The sequence below is a fragment of the Thunnus albacares genome, chromosome 6 (assembly GCF_914725855.1).
Source record: "Thunnus albacares chromosome 6, fThuAlb1.1, whole genome shotgun sequence".
Lineage (NCBI taxonomy): Eukaryota > Metazoa > Chordata > Actinopteri > Scombriformes > Scombridae > Thunnus > Thunnus albacares.
Genome location: NC_058111.1, coordinates 10,510,448 through 10,528,281, shown reverse-complemented (window position 1 = coordinate 10,528,281; position 17,834 = coordinate 10,510,448). Strand labels below are relative to the sequence as shown.

Genomic DNA, 17,834 nt, shown 5'->3' with positions numbered 1-17,834 from the left:
CTTCTTAAAGCAAAAGATCATTCAATATATATCATAAACAGCCAGTCGTAGTCAGATTTGAAAAATGTAACTCCACCTGAGCTCAATCACACGGCTTTCTCTAAAACCAAGAATCGAGTTTACCAAACAGCTCCTAGGATTTAAGGTTTTAAGGCTCAACTGAACAGTAGGTTTTCATTGGACAGTCCCATTGTCCAATCACGCTGGATACTGATGTCAGCTACTAACTAGTTAGTTTATTCTTATTATCAACATCTGAAATTCTATATCCTAGATAAACAGTAATTTATCTGCAAAGTATGGCCCGCCAAACAGCGTCGGAGAAACAATGATTTTTTTTTTTTTTTTAACGTGAAACTGCTTGATTCAGCGTTTTTACCTGTTTTAATCACTGGGCTTTTTGTTCTGGAGAGGAGAAGACTTTTGTGGATAATTTGGCTTCTGGTAAAACGAAAGTTATGATATTGTAATCCTAGTTCTATAAGCACAGACAGAGCCCTCTGCTGGACTCTATGGGTAATACTCCTTTCCGATCACATGCATGCAATTGCTCGCTGAAATTTGCATGTATGTAGCCTGCCAATCAGGACGCGCCTACTGATTACATGTGTCCCACACCCTATATAAGCAGTGTCTCGCTGCCGCTCACCATCCAAAACCACTTCAGCGGACAGTGTGGGAGTGGCAGCGTCTGTTGGCAAAGGGCTCCGCCTGTGCTTATAAAACTAGGGTTACAATATCATAACCTGTGTTCTATCTTACAGAGGCTCCGCTCTCGACTGGACTCTCTCCGATGAATGTACACCCTGCCACGCCATATTATCAGACTGCATCACTGATTCCGGCCAGCCACAGGTTAGTCGCCGTGGTCCACCTACGACTTTATAATCCCAGCTGCTTAGTGGAGAAGTAGGAGGCCCAACCCAGTCCAGTTACCATGGACCAGAGCTGGGTGAAAAAAAACCTCGCAGGGGTCATAGGTCATATACCAAAACACCCTGCACACCCCAGTCATCTTGGATCATGGGAGAATACTGGTATATTATTTCCCAGGGGGGGTCAGATGAACCACAGCTGACGCACACACCACCCTTTTCACAAGTCTTGAGTTGCACCTGTGAGCATGGACCATGAGAAGGAGCCTGTCATGTCCAAGAGATAGAACCTTTTGAATGGACGAGGTGTAGACCAGGACGCTGCTGTGGATATGTCCTCGACAGTCACCTCACCAAACAAGGCTATAGATGCTGCCATGCCATGTGTGCCATTGTCTCCTAACTCCTTGCAGGACACGCTTCACGAGGGGGTGGGTGAAGACAGGTCTGTCGCCAAACCCCTCATGACAGGAGAAAACGGCTGCTACATACACTTTAACAGTGGCATGAGACAGCCCCTTATGCACCAGATATTGTAGAAGAGAGAGGACCTCTTTTACTGCACATGTCAGGGGTCCAGCCTCCTCTCCTTGCACTAGTGTTGGAATCCCAACCATTTTGCCTTGTAGCAAGCAATGGTGGATCCCACTCTTGCTGCCTGGATAGTCTGCACAACCTGTGCAGACAGTCCAGCCCTCATCAGCCTATCCCTCTCAGGAGCCAAGCCCGGAGAGGTTGGCCTAACGTGGGCAGCGCACCTATCGAGCCCGCCTCCTGGGACAAAGCCCTCCACACTTGGGGAATGGATCAGGGCTGGGCTGCCAAGTACGCGGAGTAAAACCCCTTCTGTCTGTCATGAGTGGGAATGATAAATGCAGCCTTTTTCGATAACAGGTCCTGGATGTCTTTGGAGAGAAAATCTATTTCCTCTTGGGAGGATAGATTTATCTCCTTGACACCTGAGAACGGAGGAGGAACATGGCAGAACTGAAGAGAATAACTCAGTCTGTGTTTTGTCCATCCACTTCGACAACACACAGCTGTGGCGGCATTCCTCATAAAACTGCGTCAGGGGATGGGCGGCAGCCAGGAGGCTGTGATACTCTGCTTCAGCCCTCTCCACCGCCAAACCTTCCACAAATGGAAGATTGGCCCAAGGGGGGCTGGCATCGAAAGGGCCAAGGTGACAGAGCGGTCCGTGAACGCATCACTGTCAACTGTCCTGACACAGCTTCCTTGTTTGTGTTGGTGCGTCCGTCACTCTCCACATTTCTCACAGAAATAACCAGAGAGGAGCAGAGCATGCTGGGTGTCCACTTTCCACAGTGCATGAGCCGTCCCATGGCGTTACTTTCTAATGAGGAAGTCACACTGTCAGCCGCGCTAACATGACCCTGAGTGAAGCACTGTGTATGCAGCGTCCCGAGCAGGGTGGTGTGAACAGCGGGAGATAGAGCCGACACATGAAGTCCTCTCGCGTCGGTCAGTGTGCAGGTGTGTGGCGTTATTCCTGTGAATGATTATAACGCCCCTCACAACGTCACAGTTTCCTGGGGGGATGTGCTGTGCTGGACAGTCCGAAAAATAACGGTACCGGCCAGCACAGCGAGACACAAACCCACTTTTGAGTGTCGCTATGTTGGGCAGGATGTGTGTTTTTCTCACCACATCATGCCTTACATAGCGCTCATGAATGCACTCAGCACTGGATTTTTTTGGCTCACACCGTGTGCAGTTAAACAAAGCCTCCCACTGTCTGCTTCTCTGACAAAGAGACGAGAGGCAGGGGTGCTGGCAGACCAGGTGCTTACAGTATTACACAGACTCTGCGATGGGCTGCTGAGCCGTTATCATCCCAGCATCACAGAGAGCCGGAGAGGATGGAGAGGGGAAGGTGGAGGATAGTGCTCTTTGGAAAATATGATTTGTTTTTATTAAAACATTTTCAAGATTTTCAATAAATATAGCGTGATCAGCGTTTTTAGCGTGATGCACACAAACACACACACAACATGAACTTGAACAGGGGTGGGAGCTCCAGTGGGGTCAACCACTGCTAGTGCTTGGCCTATGAATAATTCCCCTGTGCTACAGCAGTCCATGCCACCTGTGGCCCAATGAATGATGCCTGCAACTATGCCAATGTCTCAGCAGCTAATGCAACCATCCACTGACACTGAAGGTGAACTGGCTCCAAAACCAGAGAATTGCTCACACCTAGCAAAAATTGAATTACCATGCAGTAGATGTATAAAACAAATTTGTTATTATTTTTATAGAGGGTTATACACCCACTCAATGACAATGCTGTTTTCACTTATTTACTGTATATTACTTGATAATGTTTATAGTATATACATAGTTTACTGTTGGCCACACATGTACATTGTTGAGTTATCTTTTGGATCACTTTTTAAATATAGCAGATTCAAGGTGACAATGACAGTAATTTGTAGCCATTTGCACAATGAAACTAACAAGAAAATGGACAATTCAGCCCGTGAGACAAAACTGGTATCTAGTTAAGTTCTTGTTAGATAGCTTGAAGCTTGCCTGTGCAATGAACACTGCCTTTCAAAAACCACCAGTTTACTAGACCCCATCCCAGAAATAACGTTCTTATAAAGTAATGCTAACACATGGCTTTAAAACCTCAAATAAATATGCAAACAAATCCTGCAAATGTGCTACAAAGTAAAATTCTAATACAAGGGTAATCAAGGCTAAATTATGTACTGTATATATGTTAAATAAGCAAATGCAGGAGGCACTTTAGCATGTTTTCCACAAGGACTGAAGTAGAAGATTGAAAAACAATCAAATAAGCAAAAGGTTTCAGTGAAAAAAGGATCAAACTGAATGTGGCTTTATATACTATAGATGGTATGGATCAATCAAGAGATGCCTTGATCAGTGCTGACACAGACTTCACAAATCTCAGTAAGTATTGGCCATATTTCAAGGATTAGAGCTGGTGAAAATCTTCTGGACCTTTACTTCTCTGGCTCAGAAAAATATTTTGCCAAATGTGGGAATTTAGATGATAAGCACGAGCACACAGCCTCAACCACCCTAAATTTGATGATTTTTGAATTTAAAGGTCTTGAATCAAAAATTAACCTCAACATTATTAACTCATCAGTTCTTTTTACCATGATTACTTTTGTTAAAGGTTTGAGGAAAGTTTGCGAACACCTACAACAGCATACAGTTTATTGACATAAACATAGTTACAGACAATAAGTAATGCTTGTAAGTATGAATTTGGTATACTGAAAAGCACAGAAAAAAACAAATAAAGCTTTTGATATACAACATATTTGCTTCATAATATATTCCATCAAGTGGCACGGGGAAGTTGTGAGAGAGTTTGTATGTTTTTGCTTGGCTCTGTGTGGGTTTCCTCCAGTTTCCTCCCACAGTCAAAAGACATGCAGGTTAGGTTGACTGGAAAGTCTAAATTGCTGTGAACATGTAAGTGTGACTGTGTTTGTCAATAGATTGCTGAATTGACCGGGATGTAGACTGCTTCTCAGCCAATGTTTGTTGGGATAAGCTTCTGTCCATTACAACTCTAAACAGGATTAACAGTTCAGAAAATACATGGATGAATGATTCCATCATTTTATCATAATACTTAGATCATAAAAGGATGCATCTTCCATAATAAAGTATTAACAAATTGACAATTCATGAGGATCTACTGAAATGTCTCAACTGCTTTTGAAAATTCTGAAGATCTTACATCTAATTTCTTTTGTCCTAAGACAGTACACAAAAGGATTTACAAGAGATGGACCAAGGATAGTCCCGATCAGTAAGCCATGGCGAGCCTCAAGAGTTAATACCACACCCATCCTGGGTGAGATAACCAAAACAAATGCTGGACAGTAAAAACACGTTACCACAATCAAGTGACTCAAACAAGTGCTGCCCAATTTCCTTTTGTTACTATTTGAGGATAATTTGACAAAAAATATGATCAAAATGTATGACAGGCAAATAAACGTGAAAGTGAAAAATAAGTAAATAAGTGCTGCGACGGCAACCACATTGAAATAGGGTGTGAGATCAACACATGTAGTTCGTATTATGGCAGCAAATTCACAGAAATTATGCTTCAGCTTTGAGTGGCAGTGAGGGAGAGGTATCAGGGTTGCTTGCAGATAGGACGCAAAACCACAGGCAACAATCCACAGGATATATGTAAGGACAAGAGTGCGCACATTTGTTAAATAACTGTGGTACTTAAATGGGCAACTAATAGCAATCAATCGATCAAATGCCATAATCGATAAAGCAAATGTCACCATTACCCCTCCCAAGTGGAAAGCAAACATTCCAATGAAGCATGGCACATAGGATATGGTATTAACACCAGCAACTAGAACTCCAATCATTGTTGGACTGGTACTGGACGTGTATAATATATCAACAACAGCAAGGTTGCAAATCAGAAGATACATTGGTTTGTGTAATCGCTTGTCATATATGATGAAGAGGATGTTCATCATATTGGCTAATATAGTAAGAACATAGGTAATTAATATAACCACACCAACCACAAAAGGCTTTTCAGTTTTGTCAAAACCACCTATAATAAATTCTGTTACTTTGATTGAAGCATTCTGTAAAGACATATTCAACAAAATATCAAGATGACAAAAATAGCAAAAAAGAAGTTGATGAAAATATTCTTCTTAAAGCAAAAGATCATTCGATATATATCATGAACAGCCAGTCGTAGTCAGATTTGAAAAATGTAACTCCACCTGAGCTCAATCACACGGCTTTCTCTAAAACCAAGAATCGAGTTTACCAAACAGCTCCTAGGATTTAAGGTTTTAAGGCTCAACTGAACAGTAGGTTTTCATTGGACAGTCCCATTGTCCAATCACGCTGGATACTGATGTCAGCTACTAACTAGTTAGTTTATTCTTATTATCAACATCTGAAATTCTATATCCTAGATAAACAGTAATTTATCTGCAAAGTATGGCCCGCCAAACAGCGTCGGAGAAACAATGATTTTTTTTTTTTTTTTAACGTGAAACTGCTTGATTCAGCGTTTTTACCTGTTTTAATCACTGGGCTTTTTGTTCTGGAGAGGAGAAGACTTTTGTGGATAATTTGGCTTCTGGTAAAACGAAAGTTATGATATTGTAATCCTAGTTCTATAAGCACAGACAGAGCCCTCTGCTGGACTCTATGGGTAATACTCCTTTCCGATCACATGCATGCAATTGCTCGCTGAAATTTGCATGTATGTAGCCTGCCAATCAGGACGCGCCTACTGATTACATGTGTCCCACACCCTATATAAGCAGTGTCTCGCTGCCGCTCACCATCCAAAACCACTTCAGCGGACAGTGTGGGAGTGGCAGCGTCTGTTGGCAAAGGGCTCCGCCTGTGCTCATAAAACTAGGGTTACAATATCATAACCTGTGTTCTATCTTACAGAGGCTCCGCTCTCGACTGGACTCTCTCCGATGAATGTACACCCTGCCACGCCATATTATCAGACTGCATCACTGATTCCGGCCAGCCACAGGTTAGTCGCCGTGGTCCACCTACGACTTTATAATCCCAGCTGCTTAGTGGAGAAGTAGGAGGCCCAACCCAGTCCAGTTACCATGGACCAGAGCTGGGTGAAAAAAATGGCCTAACCTCGCAGGGGTCATAGGTCATATACCAAAACACCCTGCACACCCCAGTCATCTTGGATCATGGGAGAATACTGGTATATTATTTCCCAGGGGGGGTCAGATGAACCACAGCTGACGCACACACCACCCTTTTCACAAGTCTTGAGTTGCACCTGTGAGCATGGACCATGAGAAGGAGCCTGTCATGTCCAAGAGATAGAACCTTTTGAATGGACGAGGTGTAGACCAGGACGCTGCTGTGGATATGTCCTCGACAGTCACCTCACCAAACAAGGCTATAGATGCTGCCATGCCATGTGTGCCATTGTCTCCTAACTCCTTGCAGGACACGCTTCACGAGGGGGTGGGTGAAGACAGGTCTGTCGCCAAACCCCTCATGACAGGAGAAAACGGCTGCTACATACACTTTAACAGTGGCATGAGACAGCCCCTTATGCACCAGATATTGTAGAAGAGAGAGGACCTCTTTTACTGCACATGTCAGGGGTCCAGCCTCCTCTCCTTGCACTAGTGTTGGAATCCCAACCATTTTGCCTTGTAGCAAGCAATGGTGGATCCCACTCTTGCTGCCTGGATAGTCTGCACAACCTGTGCAGACAGTCCAGCCCTCATCAGCCTATCCCTCTCAGGAGCCAAGCCCGGAGAGGTTGGCCTAACGTGGGCAGCGCACCTATCGAGCCCGCCTCCTGGGACAAAGCCCTCCACACTTGGGGAATGGATCAGGGCTGGGCTGCCAAGTACGCGGAGTAAAACCCCTTCTGTCTGTCATGAGTGGGAATGATAAATGCAGCCTTTTTCGATAACAGGTCCTGGATGTCTTTGGAGAGAAAATCTATTTCCTCTTGGGAGGATAGATTTATCTCCTTGACACCTGAGAACGGAGGAGGAACATGGCAGAACTGAAGAGAATAACTCAGTCTGTGTTTTGTCCATCCACTTCGACAACACACAGCTGTGGCAGCATTCCTCATAAAACTGCGTCAGGGGATGGGCGGCAGCCAGGAGGCTGTGATACTCTGCTTCAGCCCTCTCCACCGCCAAACCTTCCACAAATGGAAGATTGGCCCAAGGGGGGCTGGCATCGAAAGGGCCAAGGTGACAGAGCGGTCCATGAACGCATCACTGTCAACTGTCCTGACACAGCTTCCTTGTTTGTGTTGGTGCGTCCGTCACTCTCCACATTTCTCACAGAAATAACCAGAGAGGAGCAGAGCATGCTGGGTGTCTACTTTCCACAGTGCATGAGCCATCCCATGGCGTTACTTTCTAATGAGGAAGTCACACTGTCAGCCGCGCTAACATGACCCTGAGTGAAGCACTGTGTACGCAGCGTCCCGAGCAGGGTGGTGTGAACAGCGGGAGATAGAGCCGACACATGAAGTCCTCTCGCGTCGGTCAGTGTGCAGGTGTGTGGCGTTATTCCTGTGAATGATTATAACGCCCCTCACAACGTCACAGTTTCCTGGGGGGATGTGCTGTGCTGGACAGTCCGAAAAATAACGGTACCGGCCAGCACAGCGAGACACAAACCCACTTTTGAGTGCCGTTATGTTGGGCAGGATGTGTGTTTTTCTCACCACATCATGTCTTACATAGCGCTCATGAATGCACTCAGCACTGGATTTTTTTGGCTCACACCGTGTGCAGTTAAACAAAGCCTCCCACTGTCTGCTTCTCTGACAAAGAGACGAGAGGCAGGGGTGCTGGCAGACCAGGTGCTTACAGTATTACACAGACTCTGCGATGGGCTGCTGAGCCGTTATCATCCCAGCATCACAGAGAGCCGGAGAGGATGGAGAGGGGAAGGTGGAGGATAGTGCTCTTTGGAAAATATGATTTGTTTTTATTAAAACATTTTCAACATTTTCAATAAATATAGCGTGATCAGCGTTTTTAGCGTGATGCACACAAACACACACACAACATGAACTTGAACAGGGGTGGGAGCTCCAGTGGGGTCAACCACTGCTAGTGCTTGGCCTATGAATAATTCCCCTGTGCTACAGCAGTCCATGCCACCTGTGGCCCAATGAATGATGCCTGCAACTATGCCAATGTCTCAGCAGCTAATGCAACCATCCACTGACACTGAAGGTGAACTGGCTCCAAAACCAGAGAATTGCTCACACCTAGCAAAAATTGAATTACCATGCAGTAGATGTATAAAACAAATTTGTTATTATTTTTATAGAGGGTTATACACCCACTCAATGACAATGCTGTTTTCACTTATTTACTGTATATTACTTGATAATGTTTATAGTATATACATAGTTTACTGTTGGCCACACATGTACATTGTTGAGTTATCTTTTGGGTCACTTTTTAAATATAGCAGATTCAAGGTGACAATGACAGTAATCTGTAGCCATTTGCACAATGAAACTAACAAGAAAATGGACAATTCAGCCTGTGAGGCAAAACTGGTATCTAGTTAAGTTCTTGTTAGATAGCTTGAAGCTGGCCTGTGCAATGAACACTGCCTTTCAAAAACCACCAGTTTACTAGACCCCATCCCAGAAATAAAGTTCTTATAAAGTAATGCTAACACATGGCTTTAAAACCTCAAACAAATATGCAAACAAATCCTGCAAATGTGCTACAAAGTAAAATTCTAATACAAGGGTAATCAAGGCTAAATTATGTACTGTATATACGTTAAATAAGCAAATGCAGGAGGCACTTTAGCATGTTTTCCATAAAGACTGAAGTAGAAGATTGAAAAACAATCAAATAAGCAAAAGGTTTCAGTGAAAAAAGGATCAAACTGAATGTGGCTTCATATACTATAGATGATATAGATCAATCAAGAGATGTCTTGATCAGTGCTGACACAGACTTCATACATCTCAGTAAGTATTGGCCATATTTCAAGGATTAGAGCTAATGAAAATCTTCTGGACCTCAGGCAACTTCTTCTAGTTAGACACAGCAAATGGGGAGTTCCACTTTACTTCTCTGGCTCAGAAAAATATTTTGCCAAATGTGGGAATTTAGATGATAAGCACAAGCACACAGCCTCAACCACCCTAAATTGGATGATTTTTTAATTTAAAGGTCTTGAATCAAAAATTAACCTCAACATCATTAACTCATCAGTTCTTTTTACCATGATTACTTTTGTTAAAGGTTTGAGGAAAGTTTGCGAACACCTGCAGCAGCATACAGTTTATTGACATAAACATAGTTACAGACAATAAGTAATGCTTGTAAGTATGAATTTGGTATATTGAAAAGCACTGAAAAAAACAAATAAAGCTTTTGATATACAACATATTTGCTTCATAATATATTCCATCAAGTGGCAGGGGGAAGTTGTGAGAGAGTTTGCATGTTTTTCCTTGGCTCTGTGTGGGTTTCCTCCAGTTTCCTCCCACAGTCAAAAGACATGCAGGTTAGGTTGACTGGAAAGTCTAAATTGCTGTGAACATGTAAGTGTGACTGTGTTTGTCAATAGATTGCTGACCTGACCGGGATGTAGACTGCTTCTCAGCCAATGTTTGTTGGGATAAGCTTCTGTCCATTACAACCCTAAACAGGATTAACAGTTCAGAAAATACATGGATGAATGATTCCATCATTATATCATATTACTTAGATCATAAAAGGATGCATCTTCCATAATAAAGTATTAACAAATTGACAATTCATGAGGATCTACTGAAATGTCTCAGCTGTTTTTGAAAATTCCAAAAATCTTACATCTAATTTCTTTTGTCCTAAGACAGTACACAAAAGGATTTACGAGAGATGGACCAAGGACGGCCCCGATCATTAAGCCATGGCGAGCCTCAAGAGTTAATACCACACCGATCCTGGGCGAGATAACCAAAACAAATATTGGACAGTAATAACACATTACCACAATCAAGTGACTCAAACAAGTGCTGCCCAATTTCCTTTTGTTACTATTTGAGGATAATTTGACAAAAAATATGATCAAAATGTATGACAGGCAAATAAACGTGAAAGTGAAAAATAAGTAAATAAATACTACGACGGCAACCAGATTGAAATAGGGTGTGAGATCAACACATGTAGTTCGTAATATGGCAGCAAATTCACAGAAATTATGCTTCAGCTTTGAGTGGCAGTGAGGGAGAGGTATCAGGATTGCTTGCAGAAAGGACGCAAAACCACAGGCAACAATCCACAGGATATATGCAAGGACAACAGTGCGCACATTTGTTAAATAACTGTGGTACTTAAATGGACAACTAATAGCAATCAATCGATCAAATGCCATAATTGATAAAGCAAATGTCACCATTACCCCTCCAAAGTTGAAAGTAAACATTGCAATGAAGCATGGCACATAGGATATGGTTTTAACACCAGCAACTAGAACTCCAATCATTGTTGGACTGGCACTGGAGGTGTACAGTACATCAGCAACAGCAAGGTTGCAAATCAGAAGATACATTGGTTTGTGTAATCGCTTGTCATATATGATGAAGAGGATGTTCATCATATTGGCTAATATACCAAGAACATAGGTAATTAATATAACCACACCAACCACAAAAGGCTTTTCAGTTTTGTCAAAACCACCTATAATAAATTCTGTTACTTTGATTGAAGAATTGTAAAAAGACATATTCAAAAAAATATCAAGATGACAAAATAGCAAAAATGATGAAAATACTCTTCTTAAAGCAAAAGATCATTCAATATATATTATAAACAGCCAGTTGTAGTCAGATTTGAAAAATGTAACTCCGCCTGAGCTCAATCACACGGCTTTCTCTAAAACCAAGAATCGAGTTTACCAAACAGCTCCTAGGATTTAAGGTTTTAAGGCTCAACTGAACAGTAGGTTTTCATTGGACAGTCCCATTGTCCAATCACGCTGGATACTGATGTCAGCTACTAACTAGTTAGTTTATTCTTATTATCAACATCTGAAATTCTATATCCTAGATAAACAGTAATTTATCTGCAAAGTATGGCCCGCCAAACAGCGTCGGAGAAACAATGATTTTTTTTACATGAAACTGCTTGATTCAGTGTTTTTACCTGTTTTAATCACTGGGTCTTTTTGTTCTGGAGAGGAGAAGACTTTTGTGGATAATTTGGCCTCTGGTAAAACGAAAAATACGATATTGTAATCCTAGTTCTATAAGCACAGACAGAGCCCTCTGCTGGACTCTATGGGTAATACTCCTTTCCAATCACATGCATGCAATTGCTCGCTGAAATTTGCATGTATGTAGCCTGCCAATCAGGACGCGCCTACTAATTACATGTGTCCCACACCCTATATAAGCAGTGTCTCGCTGCCGCTCACCATCCAAAACCACTTCAGCGGACAGCGTGGGAGTGGCAGCGTCTGTCGGCAAAGGGCTCCGCCTGTGCTTATAAAACTAGGGTTACAATATCATAACCTGTGTTCTATCTTACAGAGGCTCCGCTCTCGACTGGACTCTCTCCGATGAATGTACACCCTGCCACGCCATATCATCAGACTGCCTCACTGATTCCGGCCAGCCACAGGTTAGTCGCCGTGGTCCACCTACTACTTTATAATCCCAGCCGCTTAGTGGAGAAGTAGGAGGCCCAACCCAGTCCAGTTACCATGGACCAGAGCTGGGTGAAAAAAATGGCCTAACCTCGCAGGGGTCATAGGTCATATACCAAACACCCTGCACACCCCAGTCATCTTGGATCATGGGAGGATACTGGTACGCCTTTAAAGAGGAGCAGTCCAGAGGCTCACAGGGATCACTCACTAGAGCCTCAAGCACCACCAGCAGTTCCCACTGAGGGGTGGAGACACACCTCACCGGCCATTGTCTCCTAACTCCTTGCAGCGTCCCGAGCAGGGTGGTGTGAACAGCGGGAGACAGAGCCGACACATGAAGTCCTCTCGCTGCGGTCAGTGTGCAGGTGCGTGGCGTTATTCCTGTGAATGATTATAACGCCCCTCACCACGTCACAGTTTCCTGGGGGATGTGCTGTGCTGGCCAGTCTGAAAAATAACGGTACTGGCCAGCACAGCGAGACACAAACCCACTTTTGAGTGTCGTTATGTTGGGCAGGATGTGTGTTTTTCTCACCACATCATGTCTTACATAGCGCTCATGAATGCACTCAGCACTGGACTTTTTTGGCTCACACCGTGTGCAGTTAAACAAAGCCTCCCACTGTCTGCTTCTCTGACAGAGTGACGAGAGGCAGGGGTGCTGGCAGACCAGGTGCTTACAGTATTACACAGACTCTGCGATGGGCTGCTGAGCCGTTATCATCCCAGCATCACAGAGAGCCGGAGAGGATGGAGAGGGGAAGGTGGAGGATAGTGCTCTTTGGAAAATATGATTTGTTTTTATTAAAACATTTTCAAGATTTTCAATAAATATAGCGTGATCAGCGTTTTTAGCGTGATGCACACAAACACACACACAACATGAACTTGAACAGGGGTGGGAGCTCCAGTGGGGTCAACCACTGCTAGTGCTTGGCCTATGAATAATTCCCCTGTGCTACAGCAGTCCATGCCACCTGTGGCCCAATGAATGATGCCTGCAACTATGCCAATGTCTCAGCAGCTAATGCAACCATCCACTGACACTGAAGGTGAACTGGCTCCAAAACCAGAGAATTGCTCACACCTAGCAAAAATTGAATTACCATGCAGTAGATGTATAAAACAAATTTGTTATTATTTTTATAGAGGGTTATACACCCACTCAATGACAATGCTGTTTTCACTTATTTACTGTATATTACTTGATAATGTTTATAGTATATACATAGTTTACTGTTGGCCACACATGTACATTGTTGAGTTATCTTTTGGGTCACTTTTTAAATATAGCAGATTCAAGGTGACAATGACAGTAATTTGTAACCATTTGCACAATGAAACTAACAAGAAAATGGACAATTCAGCCCGTGAGACAAAACTGGTATCTAGTTAAGTTCTTGTTAGATAGCTTGAAGCTGGCCTGTGCAATGAACACTGCCTTTCAAAAACCACCAGTTTACTAGACCCCATCCCAGAAATAACGTTCTTATAAAGTAATGCTAACACATGGCTTTAAAACCTCAAATAAATATGCAAACAAATCCTGCAAATGTGCTACAAAGTAAAATTCTAATACAAGGGTAATCAAGGCTAAATTATGTACTGTATATATGTTAAATAAGCAAATGCAGGAGGCACTTTAGCATGTTTTCCACAAGGACTGAAGTAGAAGATTGAAAAACAATCAAATAAGCAAAAGGTTTCAGTGAAAAAAGGATCAAACTGAATGTGGCTTTATATACTATAGATGGTATGGATCAATCAAGAGATGCCTTGATCAGTGCTGACACAGACTTCACAAATCTCAGTAAGTATTGGCCATATTTCAAGGATTAGAGCTGGTGAAAATCTTCTGGACCTTTACTTCTCTGGTTCAGAAAAATATTTTGCCAAATGTGGGAATTTAGATGATAAGCACGAGCACACAGCCTCAACCACCCTAAATTTGATGATTTTTGAATTTAAAGGTCTTGAATCAAAAATTAACCTCAACATTATTAACTCATCAGTTCTTTTTACCATGATTACTTTTGTTAAAGGTTTGAGGAAAGTTTGCGAACACCTGCAGCAGCATACAGTTTATTGACATAAACATAGTTACAGACAATAAGTAATGCTTGTAAGTATGAATTTGGTATACTGAAAAGCACAGAAAAAAACAAATAAAGCTTTTGATATACAACATATTTGCTTCATAATATATTCCATCAAGTGGCAGGGGGAAGTTGTGAGAGAGTTTGTATGTTTTTGCTTGGCTCTGTGTGGGTTTCCTCCAGTTTCCTCCCACAGTCAAAAGACATGCAGGTTAGGTTGACTGGAAAGTCTAAATTGCTGTGAACATGTAAGTGTGACTGTGTTTGTCAATAGATTGCTGAATTGACCGGGATGTAGACTGCTTCTCAGCCAATGTTTGTTGGGATAAGCTTCTGTCCATTACAACTCTAAACAGGATTAACAGTTCAGAAAATACATGGATGAATGATTCCATCATTATATCATATTACTTAGATCATAAAAGGATGCATCTTCCATAATAAAGTATTAACAAATTGACAATTCATGAGGATCTACTGAAATGTCTCAGCTGTTTTTGAAAATTCCAAAAATCTTACATCTAATTTCTTTTGTCCTAAGACAGTACACAAAAGGATTTACAAGAGATGGACCAAGGATGGTCCCGATCATTAAGCTATGGCGAGCCTCAAGAGTTAATACCACACCCATCCTGGGTGAGATAACCAAAACAAATATTGGACAGTAAAAACACGTTACCACAATCAAGTGACTCAAACAAGTGCTGCCCAGTTTCCTTTTGTTACTATTTGAGGATAATTTGACAAAAAATATGATCAAAATGTATGACAGGCAAATAAACGTGAAAGTGAAAAATAAGTAAATAAGTACTACGACGGCAACCACATTGAAATAGGGTGTGAGATCAACACATGTAGTTCGTATTATGGCAGAAAATTCACAGAAAGTATACTTCAGCTTTGAGTGGCAGTGAGGGAGAGGTATCAGGATTGCTTGCAGAAAGGACGCATAACCACAGGCAACAATCCACAGGATATATGCAAGGACAAGAGTGCGCACATTTGTTAAATAACTGTGGTACTTAAATGGACAACTAATAGCAATCAATCGATCAAATGCCATAATCGATAAAGCAAATGTCACCATTACCCCTCCAAAGTTGAAAGTAAACATTGCAATGAAGCATGGCACATAGGAAATGGTTTTAACACCAGCAACTAGAACCCCAATCATTGTTGGACTGCTACTGGACGTGTATAGTATATCAGCAACAGCAAGGTTGCAAATCAGAAGATACATTGGTTTGTGTAATCGCTTGTCATATATGATGAAGAGGATGTTCATCATATTGGCTAATATACCAAGAACATAGGTAATTAATATAACCACACCAACCACAAAAGGCTTTTCAGTTTTGTCAAAACCACCTATAATAAATTCTGTTATTTTGATTGAAGCATTATGTAAAGACATATTCAACAAAATATCAAGATGACCAAAATAGCAAAAAAGAAGTTGATGAAAATACTCTTCTTAAAGCAAAAGATCATTCAATATATATCATAAACAGCCAGTTGTAATCAGATTTGAAAAATGTAACTCCACCTGAGCTCAATCACACGGCTATCTCTAAAACCAAGAATCGAGTTTACCAAACAGCTTCTAGGATTTAAGGTTTTAAGGCTCAACTGAACAGTAGGTTTTCATTGGACAGTCCCATTGTCCAATCACGCTGGATACTGATGTCAGCTACTAACTAGTTAGTTTATTCTTATTATCAACATCTGAAATTCTATATCCTAGATAAATAGTAATTTATCTGCAAAGTATGGCCCGCCAAACAGCGTCGGAGAAACAATTATTTTTACGTGAAACTGCTTGATTCAGTGTTTTTACCTGTTTTAATCACTGGGTCTTTTTGTTCTGGAGAGGAGGAGACTTTTGTGGATAATTTGGCTTCTGGTAAAACGAAAGTTACAGTATTGTAATCCTAGTTCTATAAGCACAGACAGAGCCCTCTGCTGGACTCTATGTGTAATACTCCTCTCCAATCACATGCATGCAATTGCTCGCTGAAATTTGCATGTATGTAGCCTGCCAATCAGGACGCGCCTACTAATTACATGTGTCCCACACCCTATATAAGCAGTGTCTCGCTGCCGCTCACCATCCAAAACCACTTCAGCGGACAGCGTGGGAGTGGCAGCGTCTGTCGGCAAAGGGCTCCGCCTGTGCTTATAAAACTAGGGTTACAATATCATAACCTGTGTTCTATCTTACAGAGGCTCCGCTCTCGACTGGACTCTCTCCGATGAATGTACACCCTGCCACGCCATATCATCAGACTGCCTCACTGATTCCGGCCAGCCACAGGTTAGTCGCCGTGGTCCACCTACGACTTTATAATCCCAGCCGCTTAGTGGAGAAGTAGGAGGCCCAACCCAGTCCAGTTACCATGGACCAGCGCTGGGTGAAAAAAATGGCCTAACCTCGCAGGGGTTATAGGTCATATACCAAACACCCTGCATGCCCCAATCATCTTGGATCATGGGAGAATACTGATATATTATTTCCCAGGGGGGTCAGGTGAACCACAGCTGACGCACACACCACCCTTTTCACAAGTCTTGAGTTGCACCTGTGAGCACGGACCATGAAAAGGAGCCTGTCATGTCCAAGAGATAGAACCTTATGAACGGACGAGGCGTAGACCAGGACGCTGCTGTGGATATGTCCTCGACAGTCACCCCACCAAACAAGGCCGTAGATGCTGCCATGCCATGTGTGGAATGCGCTCGGACCAGAGTGGGGGGTCCTTATCCGCCTGACAGTAGGCTTGGGAGATGCGCTCACAAAGCCAACTAGCTAGGTGCTTCTTGGATAGGGCCTTGCCAGCCACTCACTCTCCGTAGCACATGAACAGCTGTTCAGTTCACCGTAATGGGGCCATGCATTCAACATAACATGCCAACGCACGTACTGGGCACAAGAGGTGCAGTTTTGCATCCCTAGTGTCCCCATGGGGTGGAGGACAAAACACCTTTATCCGAATAGTTCTTGACCTAAACGAGCTCCTCATGTTCTTAGAACCAAGGGAGGGGTTCGGTCTGCGAGTATCACCACTGTGGTCACCATGAAGCAGCAAACAGCTGGTGTGAACTACCAGGGCGCCAAACTTGCATATTCTGAAGACTGTGCAAGCAGCAAAGCTGTTTTGAATGACAACGCTTTTAAAGAGGAGCACTCTAGAGGCTCATAGGGATCACTCACTAGAGCCTCAAGCACCACCGGCAGTTCCCACTGAGGGGTGGAGACACACCTCACCGGCCATTGTCTCCTAACTCCTTGCAGGAAACGCCTCACGAGGGGGTGGGTGAAGACAGGTCTGTCGCCAAACCCCTCATGACAGGAGAAAATGGCTGCTACATACACTTTAACAGTGGCATGAGACAGCCCCTTATGCACCAGATATTGTAGAAGAGAGAGGACCTCTTTTACTGCATGTGTCAGGGGTCCAGGCTGCTCTCCTTGCACTAGCGTTGGAATCCCAACCATTTTGCCTTGTAGCAAGCAATGGTGGATCCCACTCTTGCTGCCTGGATAGTCTGCACAACCTGTGCAGACAGTCCAGCCCTCATCAGCCTATCCCTCTCAGGAGCCAAGCCCGGAGAGGTTGGCCTAACATGGGCAGTGCACCTATCGAGCCCGCCTCCTGGGACAAAGCCCTCCACACTT

At 43.1% G+C, this 17,834-nt stretch overlaps 1 protein-coding gene across 1 annotated transcript; it reads right to left on the bottom strand.

Annotated features, from left to right (window-relative positions):
- Window positions 1–14,583: 14,583 nt before the first annotated feature.
- On the bottom strand, window positions 14,584–15,446 carry LOC122984220 (olfactory receptor 13C8-like). Its single transcript, XM_044354554.1, has 2 exons — window positions 15,271–15,446; window positions 14,584–14,790 (listed from the first exon to the last, which is right to left on the bottom strand). Exons 1-2 carry the CDS (start codon window positions 15,444–15,446, stop codon window positions 14,646–14,648), a joined length of 321 nt encoding a protein of 106 aa, XP_044210489.1. The 3' UTR covers window positions 14,584–14,645.
- Window positions 15,447–17,834: the final 2,388 nt, after the last annotated feature.

Excerpts from the sequence above, each read along its gene's own strand:
- LOC122984220 (XM_044354554.1), bottom strand. The coding sequence starts at position 15,446 with ATGATGAACATCCTCTTCATCATATATGACAAGCGATTACACAAACCA. Across the intron at positions 14,791-15,270 it reads GTGCCATGCTTCATTGCAAT|GATGGGTGTGGTATTAACTC; the intron begins GTTTACTTTCAA and ends TATCTCACCCAG.